At 47.6% G+C, this 16,400-nt stretch overlaps 2 protein-coding genes across 5 annotated transcripts in view; both read left to right on the top strand.

Moving 5' to 3' along the window:
* The window catches only part of LOC109503573 (sodium-coupled monocarboxylate transporter 2), a 45,531-nt gene extending 39,157 nt beyond the window's left edge, over positions 1–6,374 (top strand). The window contains exon 6 of the mRNA XM_011153550.3: positions 3,470–6,374. Within this exon, the coding sequence (XP_011151852.1) occupies positions 3,470–4,613 (1,144 nt within the window). The 3' untranslated portion in view covers positions 4,614–6,374. The remainder of the gene's footprint in view (positions 1–3,469) is intronic.
* Positions 6,375–7,056: 682 nt separating this feature from the next.
* Dip-B (Dipeptidase B) overlaps positions 7,057–16,400 on the top strand; it is a 31,328-nt gene continuing 21,984 nt past the window's right edge. Inside the window, exons 1-3 of one of the 4 annotated variants that reach the window (XM_019844846.2) lie at positions 7,057–7,263; positions 7,777–8,273; positions 16,051–16,341. In XM_019844846.2, the coding sequence (XP_019700405.1) occupies positions 8,257–8,273; positions 16,051–16,341 (308 nt within the window). In that variant the 5' untranslated portion in view covers positions 7,057–7,263; positions 7,777–8,256. The other 3 variants (XM_019844845.2, XM_025297039.1, XM_019844847.2) reach the window with 3 other exon arrangements.

The following is a 16,400-nucleotide window of genomic DNA, read 5'->3' as shown; positions in this document are numbered from 1 at the left end:
CGCGAGCGAGAGAGAGAGAGAGAGAGAGAGAGAGAGAGAGAGAGAGAGAGAGAGAGAGAGAGAGAGAGAGAGAGAGAGAGAGAGAGAGAAAGTGAGTGAGTGAAAGAGAGAAAACGATCGACGATAAATAAACCGAGCTTTTTCCCAGTCCGCTGGTCCGCAGCATATAATCGAAAGCGTATGAAAGCCCAAGCGGCCGCAATTTTGTTGCGCGTTACCGGGACATCAGGTGGGCCGAATGCATCACGTCGCTTCGTAAAATTTTATCGCTCGAGAATATATCGTTGGCGGGATACCCGAGTGGGTACACTCACGTGCCGTGAAGAGAAATAAAGTTGTACGTTTGATCCAGAGAGAGTGCATGAAAAAGAGAGAGAGAGAGAGAGAGGGGGGAGGGAGGGAGGGAGGGAGAAACACAGACAGAAAAGGATAAAGGGCGAATACGTTCCTCTGCCGTGCAAATTTCACAGCCGCAAGAACTTGAACAAGATTCCCCGTCACGTAGACTCGCTTCGCGCGACGTAGCGCAGAAAGATCTCCGAGGCGCAGCATCGAAATTCATGGCGCGATTATCCATCTGTCGGCGTTAAACATACGTACGTCGGATAAGCTATAAAATAGAGTTCGGTGCGTGACGACGAGCTGAGGGATTTTACGGCCGACGATTTCCCGCCTTACCTTCTGCCTCTCCCGTTTTCCCGTCGCGTCGTCGACGTCGTCGTCGTCGTCGTCGTCGTCGTCGTCGTCGTCGGCGGCGGCGGCGGTGGCGGCGGCGAAAAGTTTTCGGTAAGTGGCTCGATTGAGTCGATTTAGGAAATTGTGTGTGCCCGCGGTTACCATTACCACATAATCAATGAGTACCCCGTGGGGGACCGAATGGCGCGGCGCCAAACTTTTAGTACAGAAATATTCCAGCCCTGCCCCCTGTCCTCTCTCTCTCTCTCTCTCTCTCTTTCACTCCGTCGTCGTTCAATATGATCCGCAATATCAATTTGAAAGACGTCGACATACGTTCGCGGAATAATGCGACCGTCCCTAAGCGTACCGGTGGTGGCTTTATTAAAATGGCCGAGTAAATAACCGCCCGCGCGGAGGATGAAGGATAGAGCCGCGCGAAAGCTACGTCCTCGTCATTTGTCACCGGGGCCCGCACACGAGATATCCGGAAACGCATTACGGAGTTACGATGGACGACTGTGCCTGTGTCGCTGTCGGCTAATTAAAAACTTACGCTCCGCGCGCGCTGACTCGCGCGCAAATGTGTATTAATGTCACCGGTTATATTCGTGTATACGAATGTACTAGTCGCGCGATCGGCGTTCCAATCAGCATCGTAATGAACCACGCGATTCGCTCGCCAATCATTAAACCGAATCGCCGCTGCCTGCGATTTATCGCGATTAGGCTGCACGAGTTTTTTACTCTTTCGAGGTGAATACAGACCTCGACGCTCGCGGCGGACACGTCACCGTAATTTGCATCTGATTTCACGTGTGTGCGCTCCGCGATGTCTGTCATTTCAAGATTTGTCTATCGTCCCAACAAATCTCAATCCCCTAAAATTTCAATCGCGTCGTCACATCTTCGTCCATTCTCTCTCGCGTCGGTGCTCCCTTTCCCTCAACTCGTTGAAATTTCTCACGATATTTGCGCGCGCGCGCGCTCTCCATTACTCCGAAAAGTTGGAAGAGCGACGAACACGCGGGCGTTACATAATTGTCATCTGCGCTCGCACGCTCGTCTTTATTTCGTCGACGTCGACGACAATTCTTTCATCAATTGTGTCTGTTATTTTCTTCCATTGTCACTCGCGTAGAACGGCGTGTCGGCACGTGGCATTCAATTCCGCGTAGCGAAAAAAATTATACGAAGGAACTCCGCGCTGACACACGCACACGTGTGTCATTTACGTGCTCGCGTTTAAGATCCTTTCAAACTTCTCTGACACTCGCAGGAGGCTATGTTTTATCGCGCGAGGCATCTCGCCTTGCGAAAAGAGAAAATATCCCCCCTCTTCCTCTCTCTCTCTCTCTCTCTCTCTCTCTCTCTCTCTCTCGTTCGTGCGAGAATAAACTAACGTAAACTTCTGAATTTTGCGGTGCAATCGCGGAATCATCGACGAAGAGCGGCCTACCTCACCGAGGGTGAGGGAGGAGGGGAGTAAGATAATGCGAGAGCGAAGCTTCGACTATAAATCTGCGGCGCTGTACATTCGCTGGCTGTACAGGGCGCTACGTACACATTTGTCACGTCCAAATCCAGAAATCCACTGGACTTCGGCCGTGCGCCTGCCGGTGCCGGGTGCGGTTCGGTTACAATGATCTACCGTCGCCACGCTATCGGTCAATCCTACCTACGCGAATGTCAACACGCTTAAACGCCGCGGCTGAAACGTCATCGTCGAACGGACGCGATCCGGAGACGACGCATCGCCATCGACCGCCCCGATTGTCCCATTAAAATCAAAATCGCAAACTCCCGCAAACACTCGTCGACGTTGATCTCTTGACATTTAACGCGTTTGCGCTGTACCAAACAGAATATTACACTAAATGTAACGTCGACGGAAATCTCTCAATCACGCGTCATTTCTGGAAAGTCACAAGTCGCGACTGTCGATTATTCCAAATAATAACATTTTCTGTCTGTTGGCCAGAAATTGAGTCGTCTCATTAGACATCCGTTGCGCTCCTCGTTGCACGCGAAGAAAATATTCAAATCGTTTCGAGACTCAGCGCACACACGCGGTCCCATGTGTACACCTAGTCAGAGTAACCAAAATTACACACACACACACACACACACACACACACAATTTCCGACCCTGTGCTTGCGCGTGTAAAGCTGAAAATCGCGCGAGTAACTCTCGTTATAACGATCAGACATACATGTGACCGTTACCGAGCGTATGTGTGCGGAGACCATTGTATCACGCTCGTCTTATTGTCTCATGATACACGTAATCTGCTGGCGCATCCGGACCGCAAAACGAGCTCCAGAGCTCGTTGCACAAACGCTAACAGCAAACAAGAAGGGAGAAATAGACAATTTGTGGAAAAAAAGCCCGGAACACAAGCGAACGCGCGAGCGTGTGGATGCGAATGATAATTACGTAACGTTAATAATTTTTACAAGAATATACGACGTGCATGCACGCGAGAGCGTTTACGTAATAACCGATGATCTTCGCGCGCCGCGTTTACCTTACTTTGCCGCACGTTTATCGCGAACGCTCGGCATCGTTACGCGAATCCCTTTTGAATTGTTACGCGAGGTACTTTAATATCTCAGCAAACAGTTGCCGACTCGTTTGGGTCTGTAGAAAGAGGAAACAGGCGCGGGCGAAAAAAGGCAGAAGGAAAGAGAGAGAGAGAGAGAGAGAGAGCGAGAGAGAGAGAGAGAGAGAGAGAGAGCGAGAGAGAGAGAGAGGAGAGAAATGAAAGAGAGAACGTGTTTCTTCTGTTTTCAGGACGATGATGGCCAACATACCCATCATCTTCGTGCTGTTCTCGCTCTCGTGGGTGGTCGGAATGGTGATCTTCGCGAATTACGCCGATTGCGACCCTTTGAGCCTGGGCTACATCAACAAGATCGACGAGATCGTGCCGTTCTACGTGGAGGACAAATTCCTCAACATGCCCGGCCTGCTCGGTCTCGTGATGGCGACTCTCTTCAACAGCGCGTTGACGTTGGCGGTGTCGAATCTCAATTCCCTGGCGACAGTGACCTTCGAGGACTTTATCAGTCACATACCGAGACTGAGTGACCTCAAAGACACACAGCAACTGCACTTCATCAAGGCCATCGGCGTCATCTACGGTATCCTGATAATCTGTATCAGCTTCTTGGTAGCCATGCTCTCCGGCGTCATCGAGTCATCTATGCTCATGACATCGGCGACATCCGGGCCGCTTCTCGGTGTATTTCTGCTCGCCATGCTGGTGCCCTGTGCCAATTGGAAAGGCGCCGCCGCCGGTATGATCTTCAGCCACGTCATATCAATGTGGATCACCTTCGGTCACTTGAGCATCGACACCACGACTATACTATTGCCACTGTCGACGGAGGATTGTCACAATGACACTTTCTCACCGTGGGTCAGCAATAAGCCAATCCGGCTCGATTACTCCACACCGAACGTCACCACCTCGACGAGCACGTACGAAAACGTCACACCCTCGCCCGCTACCGCGACCGACGAATACCCGAACCTCCTGTATGCTCTCTACAGCATCACCTATATGTACTACGCTCTAATCGGTAGCCTGACCACGGTGGTCGTAGGTATCATCGTTAGCCTGATCACGGCCGACCCGGAAGCCGACATGTACGAGCAGCACTTGCTACACCCGATAGCGCGAAAGATAGCAGACCTGTTCCCAGGTAAACAAAGGCTCTACAGCAGGAGCAGTAATCGAAACAAAACCGAGAGCGACATCGGCACCTCGGTGACGACCGTCTCCGGTAGCAGCGAAAAGGTGGCGCCGTTACAGGGGATTGTGAACGATAACGGCAAGCTACACGTCGACAGTAGCTACGTGGAAAAATTGAACGCGCTCAAGAACGTGTCTCTCGAGGTGACCAGCGAGGTCGGCAAGAGCACGAACTTGTAACTCGCCGCTGGTCACCGCTAGTCGCCGCGAGTCTCAATTCGAATTATCTCGTCCGGGTTGATCGCGGTCACTTCGACGTTATCGAGAAGGACGAGAAGGAGAAGGAAGAGGAATGAAACGACATACTATGATGGTGAACCTGCTCGAACTGCGGACTGAACAGTTTGCGCGTAAGCCGTCGTGTCAGATTTTATTATCCCGACGAATGCGCCGGTGACTGACGACCCGCGAGCAACGCAATTACGTGCGCGAGCGCGAGGAAAGTTTGCCCGGTGATTACACCGGCCGAATCGCGCTCCTATTCAGCTCAAAATAACGCTCAAACCAAGGCAATTCAAGGAGGTGCGCGGTGCAGCGCGCCGACGCCACTTCTAACTTGCATGTGCCAATTACAATTCACTGCGAGATGCAGCTGCGTATATATAATATATTTATACACGCACACGCATACGCATACGTGTATACAGTGTATTTCACATAAACCGTAATTACAAGTGAACGCGACTCGGTAGGGAACGATTGTCAGATACACGCATTTGGATTGGGACTGACGCGTTTCATCGCCGGCGACTATTGCTACGTATTCCGCCGCGTGCGTGTCCCGGAAAGTGGAAGTCGAGGGTACACACACACGCGGCCATCGCCACCGCGATGTTACGACGCGGGTACTGTTCGAAGGAACGGTCATCTTAGCGGAGAGCAATCAAAGACGCATGTATGCTCGTGCTCGACGTACGAGAATACAACTCGATCACGAAGCCCGATGACGATGCGGACGACGGGGCGGCGAATTTTCTCGCCCCGCTCGGGAATTACCGGCGCGCGCACCGCGCGATCCCCGTCGTTCGACGGCCGACTATCACGTATTCTCACCTATACTCCCTCGGTAATCCAATAGAGACCAATCTCCTGCACCCTATTGGCCCCTATTGATCTTACGGTTCTAAGGATATATCTTAAGAATTAGGGTAGAGACCCCCCCCCACACACATACATATGTACGCAGCGACCATCGGTATCGATGTACCCGACAGACGGACAGGAGATCCGGCTTGACCACGTGTCACGAACGAAAATAATTCCCGTCAATTTCCTAGGAGCGATATCCGACGACAGAGAACGAGAGAGAGAGAGAGAGAGAGAGAGAGAGAGAGAGAGAGAGAGCACAATGTAATCCGTTTAGATGAAGGAGGAAAGCGCGAGCGTTTCGCGCTGTTTTACAACATAAAACTCGACCACTCGAGTCGTTACACATAATATCGCAAGAAAACTGTTACATAAGTTATTCACTGTTGAGCGAGGATATCTTATCACGGTCCTACATGCGAGGGTTCCTCTAGAATAATTTTTGTAGATCTTGAATTTGCTTCGGACAATATCTTGAGAATTCTTATGAGAATGAGATGTGGCTTTTGTCTGAAGCTCCAAACTCGATTTTAAGCTTAACTTAGCGATAAGTAGCATCTCACATTTTACGAATTTGTCACACGTTCGCGTTCAGTCTGCAACGTGCGTGTGTCCATGTATAAAATACAAGTCGTGTCACGTCCGAAGAGAGAGATACTTTAGTATTAAACTTTACTTTTATACCTCAGAAAGCGCGAGCGGTTCTACAAACAGGACATATTGTCGTTGCAGTAAATATATATAATGAGCATAATGCCAATTCAGCAACTGTGATGGTTGAATTGATCTGAAGAAGAGATCGAGAAAGAGAACCTACATATTTATTGTTTTAAGAATAAAATCCGCGGTTTTCTTATCCGTTTCGTAGTTACTCCCTCGTAATCCCTTAAGAGTTGTCTTAACTCCTCTCCCACGCAAACACCATTTATCCTTTTCCCCTCCCGGTTATTATCTACTTATCGAGAAGCGTTTATCGAGAGGACTCGACGAGTATTTCAGTATGAAACAGTACTTCAGTGTGGAAACGTCTGATCCATTGTTTTGCATCATTAGGAAAGTTGAAAAATATCCCCATACATCATTGAATGTATCACCATCTTCTTTCGATCAACATCAAATGTAGCAAAACATATAAAAAACAAATGATTTTCCAAATCCTACTCGTTTCTCAGTGAAAAATCGCAATTATCTCCTTCCCGTTTCAACACAGATAACAGACGAAATGGACCAACGTATCCGCTGCTAACGCGAATGGATCAACTTCCTTTTAGGACACTTTTAGAGCACTCGAGCCCTTGGTATCTAACGCGCTATTCGGCGCTGTCAAGATAATCCTTAATCTGCTTCTCTCGCCGCAAGAGAATTCTCTCGCTTTTCTCGCAATCCGAAATTACCTCGGATTCTGTTTTGCGCAACGGCGCAGTGCGTTGCACGACCCACTCGACCGAGATAAATTTATTTCTCGTTTCACTACTCGAGTAATCTAATCTAAACCAGTCGCGATTCCCGATATATTGTTCTATTCAGATTGCGACAAAAGCGATTATCTGCATCATGACTACTGCGTGTCGGAGCTCGGTCGGGCGAGCAGGTAGAACGCGAGTTCCACACCGGCTACTTAGCAACGCTTACACGTAGACGAAGATATCCCGCTATTATTTCCGCCGTGCCGTCGCCACTGCTGCCACAGGAGGAGAGCCCTCCTCGGCGAGACTGGAAATTCAAGTTCACCGTATGCAGTCAGGTGCGCGAACCGCAAGAGCGTTGGCAACATCGGAATGACCTGACACGGTAGTGGTGTCTCGCCGGTGTACACACCCTACCCGTGGAGAAGGAGCGATGTAGTGGTGAAGTATCGGCGGCCACCACCACGGCCGGTTACATTCGCGAAAACACGGGCCGCTCGCTTTAGTGCCGTGCGCGTTCTCGAGTCGATCGCTCGTTCGCTCGTTCACAAATCTGTCTGTGCATATGTGAAGCGATAATACCGTTGTTGCTGTTACAGCTGGTATGCACAGCGATAACAGCGCGCACTTCTGCTCTTATCTACGCTTTTCCCCTCGCTCGCCGTCTCTATCTGTTTCCTTCTCTCCTCTAACGCTCTATTCCTCTCGCTCTCTCACTCGCTCTTTATCTCTTTTGTTCATTCTCTGTCTCTGGTTCCCTCACTCTATCTTTAACCCTTCTACCGCTTCTCGGCACTCTCGACGGTTGTTGCATCAGCGCGCTGTACAGAGTGAAACGTTACCGGTTTCAGGTTTGAAGCGCGCCGCGAGTACAGAGTCGATCCTGCGCTCTTCGCTTTTTCGAGGTGTTCGATCGGACCACGAGAGAGAGGGAGAGAGAGAGGGAGAGAGAGAGAGAGAGAGAGAGAGAGAGAGAGAGAGAGAGAAAGAGAGACGCCACCATTTTGACAGTGCGGCCGGCAAGATCGTGTGGGACCGCTGCACACACATCTGTCTATTTTCGTCGGCTATTTCCCGCACAGAGAGACAGAGAGAGAGAGAGAGAGAGAGAGAGAGAGAGAGAGAGAGAGAGAGAGAGAGAGAAAGAGAGAGAGAGAGAGAGTAGATCTCGCATTTCGAAACCATACGGGCGTAATACGCTTATACGTGCCTCTGTGTTTCTCGCTCATCCTCCCTCCCTCTCGCTCTCTTTCACCCTCCCTGCTGTCTGACGCGGAGTTTCCCTTGGAATACGGCGCGGGTGAGACGTCGAAGGCGACGGCAGCGGCATCATGGCGGTAGAATCGAGGTAAATACGCGGCGAGCCTCGCACACACGTGCTCCCGGAACACGGTGACGTGTGTGCGCAGGTTAGACCCTTTCGGCGGAAACGCGAGGACGAAGTAGAGATCGTATTCGCGAAGGGAAACATGCACTAGCATGTTTCTTTGCGTTATAAATTTCCTACGCACGTAAACTCTCGTGCAGCATGCGTGGAAAATAATGCTCGTCGGTCGTTTCTACCACGGGAGCGACAAAACAGCAGCCGCGATCGTTCCCCGGCTCGGTCGGGACGTCGCTTGTCATTACGAGACGCGGCAGTTGTTCTGCAATTACCGGATAATTCAAGCTCCCACAGATAAATCGTGGGTTCTCGCTTGTTAATAATTGAGCAGTCCGCGTCGAAAATACGACGTGGACAAATCTGCCTGCGGGTCCGCGCAAACTCGCGAGCGAGCAAAGAAGAGAGAGAGAGAGAGAGAGAGAGAGAGAGGGGGGCGGGGAGGGGAGGGAAGCAGGAGGGATGCACGAATTTCTCCGCGGTGAATTTCCGCCTGACTTCGCGTTGTTAACGCGATAGACAATGGTGCCGAAACGCTCGGCGAGGCCGCGGAGTTGCCGGCGTCATTAGCTCGCGGCTTAAAACACATCGGCTGATTGATTGCGCCCGCTTGCAGGTTCGCGAAACGCGCGATTGGCCCCGCCAGCTGGAAAATTGAAGCAATCCGATACCGCGGACTCCGCTAATAACGCGCTAGTTTCCGCGATGTTACCTTCAGTTCCTCCTCTAATTCGATCCGCGAGACTACACTGCAAACCCGAGTGTGTTATTTTGACACGTATAAGCTGAAGCTTTCTTCACGCGTTTCTTGTCGTCTGAAATCACGTCATTTGATGCTGATTTCGATATCACTTAACGCGTTTAAACACGTTAAACGACGTGATTTAAGACGACGAAGATACGCGTAAAGGAAGCTTCAGCTTATACGCGTCAAAATAACACACTCGGGTTTGCAACGTAGACGAAACGAGTCGCGACGCGGGGTCTTCGAGGGCATTCGTCGCAATTATCTCGGCATGTAAATCGCGAGAAGACCGTACATAATGCCGTCTTCGAGCGCTAATGAGCTTATACCGGTCGAGAAAGGAACGCGCTCCGCCGATTTATGTTGCTCGATGTCGCGGCATCACGCCGGGTTGGCGAATTTGGCCTGCTGCACCTCGGCAACGGCGTCAATAGGCAAGATCGATAAGTCACTCCGCTTCCCATCCCAATTAAAGAGGAATATTGCTTATCGACGGTGGAATCGCTCGTTAATCCATTGGGCGCAGCAACATCTTGCAACCGCTTACACACGACACGGCCACGTGGGGAAACGACGCGTCAACGAGAGAGAGAGAGAGAGAGAGAGAGAGAGAGAGAGAGAGAGAGAGAGAGAGAGAGAGAGTGCGCACGAAGAAAAGCGTATTTCGACGCGCGCACGTACGTACCTCGTCGACTTTGAATCGATTTCATCCTTCGTGGCTTCGAAAGCTGCTTGCTCAGACGTAACACGCACGATACGTCGATTAACCTGCGGTTAGCTTATTAAATGGATTAACCTGTTACGTCAGAGGAGAGGGGGAATAAATTATGGCGATACGTACATGAATAGATTACCGTTCACGACAACCGTCATCTCCGTACCACCGATTATGATTACGTATGCACGTTCGTCGCGGAGAAAAGAGCGCGAGATGCGGATTTTTAAAAATATCTCGCGCGTATGACACGTTGAGAAACACACGTTTGGGAGATGCACGTTCTCGTGTCTCTCCTCAGGCGCCGGAAAGTCAGAAAAGCACGCTAATGCACATTTATCTCACCGCATGCGAGTTCGACTTCTTGTTTGGAAAATGCGACAGAAAAGTGTGATTTATCGCGTCTGTCATCGAGAAGACATCCGGCCGGCTACGGGGAGATACAGATGTGCATCTTGCAGTGGTGGAATTTGCAAAAATCGTCGAGTGCGACCAACGTACGTTCCGACCACCGACGCTCGAAATAACTTTCGCAGCCGAACGAAACGTACTCCGTCTCGTCACGGAGGACACTTCCGCCCCGTGGCGGAGCGAAAATACTCGATAGGAAAAGAATCTTCGCAAAAAGGGTCGATTTTTTGCCCATTTTTCGATCCTCGATTTTGGAATCGAATTTTATGCCAAAAGATAGTTCATGATGAGACATTAATTACAGAAAAGTTGAGTATACGATTGGTTTCAAAGATGTAGAGGCTCAAAGTGGTCACTACCTACACTAGGAAAAATGTATTGTTGCGTGAACCAAAATTTTGTTGTAACAACAAAATAATTTGGTCAAAATATGCCCAACAAAACAGTTCCTGTAAACAAATATCTTGTTTGATTACGGTTTGTTCGTATAACGTAATACTTTTGTTATAGCAATCAAAAAGCTTCAACTATATGAATTTTGTTAAAAATTCTATAATGTTTTCTTAATATATAAAATTTAAATTTTAGTGCACAAGAAGACAAAATATCCATTGGGCATTATTTTAGTTTATGTAAAATAATATTTCATTATTATGTAATTTTTATGGATAAAATAACTAAAATGCTCTTAATTTTTATATATGAAGTCTAAGAACAAAATCATTTGGTCCAGAGAACAAAGCAGAAAAATATATTTAGTTGGGACAACTAAATATTTTGTTATATAAAACAAGATATTTGGTTGCTATTAAAAAATGCCTCAACTGAACAGATTTGTTAGAGATACTAAATTTTTTTTCCTAGTGTACTAAGGAAGTATGACCCTAATAACGCTTTATCGCACGAATTTTTGCAAAATTTAGTATCTATGAGTTCTTTGAGTTGCTGATTATAAATCTGATGTCAGATTTTAAAAATGCAAGATGGCAGGTGCAACATGGCAGACGCACATAGTGAAACAATCATTTACTTTTATTGGAACTGTTATGTGGTGGTTCTTTTGGCTAGTTGATTACAAATTTTCTATTAAGTTTTCGAAAGTAATTTTTCAATGACAATTTTTTAGTGGAAAAAGTATTTTTTTTATTGTTTTTTCATAAAAAAAATATCAAATTCAAATTGATACGTTACATGACGCATAAAGGATAACGTGATAGTTTTATTTGTTATATTTAGAAGCTTATCTTGCCTTCATTGGCTGGATAACTTTTTCATCTTGCCTGCAGTGGCTGGATAACATTTTTATCTTGCCTTTATTGGCTGGATAAGTTTTCATCTTGCCTACGGGCAAGATGAAGGTAAATGTAAATCTGATAGAAAATTCGCAATCAGCTAACTGAAAAAACCACAACATAACAGTTCTAATAAAAGTAAATAATTGTTTCACTATTTGTGTCCGCTATATTACATCCGCCATCTTGAATTTTTTAAATCTGACATCGAATTCGTAATAAGCAACTCAAAGAACCCATAGATACTGAATTTCGCAAAAATTCGTGCGATAAAACGTTATTAGTGTCAAATTTCCTTAGTAGGTAGTGACCACTTTGACCCTCTATATTTCTGATATCTTATCATGAGCTATCACTTCGCATAAAATTTAATTTAAAAATCGGAGACTTTTTGCGGAGGTTCTTTCGACCCGAGAACGAGGAAGGACTCGCAGCACGCCGGCGATTCGCACGACGCGAGTTCGTCCGTCGACTCGGAGGAGAAAAATAATGCGGTTGTGCAGCCGTGATATCTCTTGCGATAACGAGCGCATTATTGCAGTTCTCTGACGCATCCACGGCGACCGATAGCGAGGGTGGAGAGGGGTATTTAACGAGACCGGTCATGTTTTACATAACGTTTCGCGAGGACTCAGACTTACGCGCATCGCTCGCTCACGGTCAAAATCAGATGTCGGCAATAACGATGAAAGTACGAATTGAATTATTCAGCGGGGCGTCTCGCGCTGTCCGCGAAACGACGGCCGTCTTAATTTCTAAAAGCGGTTCTTACCTACCTCTTACTTCCTTCCCTCTCTTTTTCTCTCTCTTTTTTTTCTCCCTCATCTACTGTGTCTCGACTTCTCCGCTCTCTGAGGCGTTGTTGCCAGACCCAACGTGCGCCGGACGCGGATAGATAGCAATAAATTATTAGCGCATCACGCGTGAACCGCATGAAAGTGCGGCCGTGGAAACACCTGATGCAGCAACAGCCGTACATCTACAAAGACTTCATTATCACCGCGTGATATATGACAGGCTCGTAAGCGGCCGAACGAGCGAACGAGCGAGCATTATTGTCTCCTGGATTATGTTCGCGATCGATCGGCGCTCGCGCGATTTACGCTATGCGATATCGTGTGTACTCTTGAAATTTATTATCTCCCATAGAGTTCGACGGTTATTGCGCCTGAATTGTGGCCAGTCGTAGCGTTCACCGCGGCTGCGTGCGCCGGCAGGAAAAAAATCGCGACTGCGCCACGTAAAGCGAAACCGCTGCAAGGTCGCATCGTTATCGTCGATTAAGCGGATAAAGAAAAACGCCGCCCGCTCGGGCCGGTCGAGACTTCGTAATTGAATCTTACGTGAACAACGTTGAATCTTAATTAAATCTAATCATCCGTGCAGTCGGACGGCAATCGACACATCTGCGATAACGCGGCGCGGCCGGCAAAATATCGTCGATCTTTGCTCGAAAACTATCGTCTGTATCAATGTCACATTTCGCACGTGTTACAGCGTGGAAGATTGTTTTTAGAGGACGTGATATCGCCGGCCCGATATCACGTCGCGCCGCGTGCGTCGCGGTGCATTTTCTAAAAGTACGTAACCGCGCATCTGCCGTAATATTTTCTTGCCTCGTATAGTAAGAACTTTTGTGGTATTACGGCCGGAGACATTTATGCGACGTCTTTTTTATAGGGGGACGTACGCTCTTGCGCGGAATTTCTTATTTGTGCAGAATACGACCGCTTATACGCGCGCGCTGACGGACGTATGGCGGAACGACGATGCCATCGTTTTATTCTTACTTTGCTTCGCTCGTTTTATCGCATTACATGCGCTCACAGACGTCTCAGTCGTCCTGTTACTCGCGCTGTTCAACCGCGCCATTTTCCTTCACGAAACGCAAATTTAGCGATTTATCTTTAATTTGGTGCTATGAGATTGGAGATTGGTGATGAGTAATCCGTTATTCGCCGCGATCTTCCTTGCGGATAAAATTGCCGTTTTCGAAACGATTTCGACAACGCGTGCCTGCACATGCATTATTATTTTAACGATTTTAACGATAAAATCTCTCATCTCGAGGGAGGCTATCTAGAAGAGATCCACCGAAATCAATCTGAACCGAGAAAAAGAAAGAAGAAGAAGAAGAAGAATGCGAGCGAGAATACGAATTTCCTTGTTGCGATTCTCTCGATGCCCTATCTATCTCGATATAGCATTTTGTTCAACTCGATTCGAATCGACTTTTTATTCATCAATAGAATATTCAATACAAATATTGTAAACGTGTATGATTGCATCAGTATAATATCGAAATATTCAAATATATACAAACCGCCGATGCAAGGTAAATCAATTTCTGCAGATCGAATGAAAGAAAAAGTCAAACGGTTCGCACCGCAGAAAGGTTGATATCGTAAAGATTGACAAGATCGCTGATGATTTCATCGGCTCGACAAACGAGTGATTTTATAAGCGTGGAATCAGACAATTACCGAAAAGATGGCAAACAGTGATGGATACTTTAATTGAATACGATGGAAGAGGAGAGGGAGGGAAAAGCGTATAGTTTCGTTTACTGCCGATAAGAGAAGTATCGTCGCTATCGATAACAGGAATATTTTCGTAACAATCCGCCGAATTTTTGCGAGCCCCTTAAAATACATTTCACGGTGTATTCGTGTAACGACGCGACAGATAAGACGAATGGCAACGAAAGGGACAAATCGTCACATCGCAAACATCCTGCTCGAGTATCGAGCCGTTACGACGACGCTATCTCCGAACAAAACGATTGATAACACGAGCACTCGTATTAGGGGAATAATAAAGGGACGTCTTTCTCTCTCGCCCTCCCATCCCGCGCGCGATCGCAAAACTCCATCGCGTGCCGTATATAAAAAAGAAATTTGGCGTGAAGGAGCGAGGAAGAAGGGACACGTAAGGATCTTATTACTCGCGAGACGGAGGAGATTCGCCGCGTTGCTGACGCCGGAGGATCGTCAGGGTCGGAATCCCACGGTGGCGCGCAGATATACAGATGACAAGGTATTCGATCTCGGGGAGAACACGCGATAGCGTAATCGGCGAAGATTATCTGTACTGAAACGTGCGCGAAACGAGACACGGAGTCGCGATTGACCTCTTCGGTTATCGCTTCGAGTTTATCGGCCGAATGGCGTCGGCCTTAACGTAGCAATGGGGTGTGCCAGAAGTCTACGTACGCCGGAAACGTACGGCTAGATCCTGAAGAGGATAAAATAAAGAAAAGCGAAGAGGGAGCTTCCCGACTCGCACTTTGGGATTGCATCCTCGCCGTCTGATGACGACGTAAACTTCCCAACCGCGATGTTTATCTGGATCTTAACGTACATTCACGTCGCTAACTTGCTATGAAATGTATTGCAGCGGCCTATTAAGACGCGACTATGGACTTTGTAGTCTTCCGACAAGGCGTCCCGGCAAGATCTATCGCGGCTTATGCGATAGATCTTGCCGATAGATCCTTTTAGTTTACTGTTGCCAGAACAACCATGCTACTATAAGAACTGAAAGGCGCGATCCTGAAGTTAATTTGTTTACGACTCCCGGGTAAAACCAACCAGTATATAATAAACCCTCTCGATATTACGTAGACGAAATTATAGATATAAATATATATATATATATATATATATATATACATATTTAAGCGTGTCAGTGTATTAAAGGAGTAAAGTCGTCCCACATGTCGTGAAATATACGAAGTGTTAGCAAAGAAATTTAAACGTACACGATGAAACAGACGTAAACATAAATCTTCCAGCGATAATCAAGAGCGAGTATGAGTATCTCGTAAATATCGCGGAAATAACATATCGAAAAGAAAATGACGACGATTTTACGTTGACGATAAACGCGATAAAACTCATGTAATATCAAACGCGTTTCCTTCCTATAACGTTGCGCACGTGCGCTATCTAAAGGACGCGTCGATTTCGCGTTAATTATTGACGAAACGTGCGGAAAATCTAATGTCGTAACTTATAGTAATTCATTTAACCGCGATCATCTTCCTCATCCTACCTTCCTCATCCGATGGTAAAAGGGCGACGTAAACGAATCTGCTTCGAGGAGGCGTACGATAAGACTTAATCGTTTCTGCTAAATTCGTATTAAAAAGATTAGCTTATCTCAAATTTACACCAAACGGACATTTATATTAGATCAGAGAGAGCTCCATGCGCCGAAATTTTGCTCTAAACTAAAGACCAAACGGGCCAAGTTGTTCAAACAAGAAAAAGGGGGAGGAGAGGACAAGAAAGCGCTTCAAAGTTAAAGAACTTTTATCGCGTGCGACGCCGCTAACGAGCTACTGATCCGATGTACTTTTTTTTCGGAAAATTTTTATTTCTCTTTGAGACGGAGAAGCAAGAAAGAAACTCGAGAAGCAGAAGGGACCGCAGCGAAGTTCATGGCGCTCGGAATTCAGAGACTGACGCGGACGTGTCGCGTGTGTTCGTTAACGAGAAATTACTTCGCTTTCGTTTAATCAGATTCACCATCAATTAGCGGCCCTGGGCCCCGGTTAACAAGGACTGTCACTCATTTCAGGTGGTTCAGTTGGTTACCGTGTCAGGTGAGGGCCGAACCGGATATCTGCAGCAGCGATTACGACGGCGTTATCCTGGTCTCAGGATGTCCGCCCGGCACCAACGAGCCCGAGCCCTTCAAAACCGTCCTATACGCCGCGGCGCAGATCGATGCCGGGCTGGGCGTGCTCGGCGCGGTTTTGCCCATCAATTTGCCGGCGAAAAGGCTCATTTACAGTCCAACGGGTACGATTAACATGGATTATCACGACGTGCGGAGTTTCGGCGAGGCCGCCGAGCAGGGAATGAAACGGTAATACCTCTATGTGTGATTCCTCCCCTCACCCACCCGCCCCCGTCTCGCGCGCTTTT

This window comes from Harpegnathos saltator, unplaced genomic scaffold (assembly GCF_003227715.2).
Source record: "Harpegnathos saltator strain DR-91 unplaced genomic scaffold, Hsal_v8.6 scaffold168, whole genome shotgun sequence".
Taxonomy (NCBI): Eukaryota; Metazoa; Arthropoda; class Insecta; order Hymenoptera; family Formicidae; genus Harpegnathos; species Harpegnathos saltator.
Note: the sequence above shows the minus strand (reverse complement) of the source record. Positions and strands in the feature narration are given on the sequence as shown.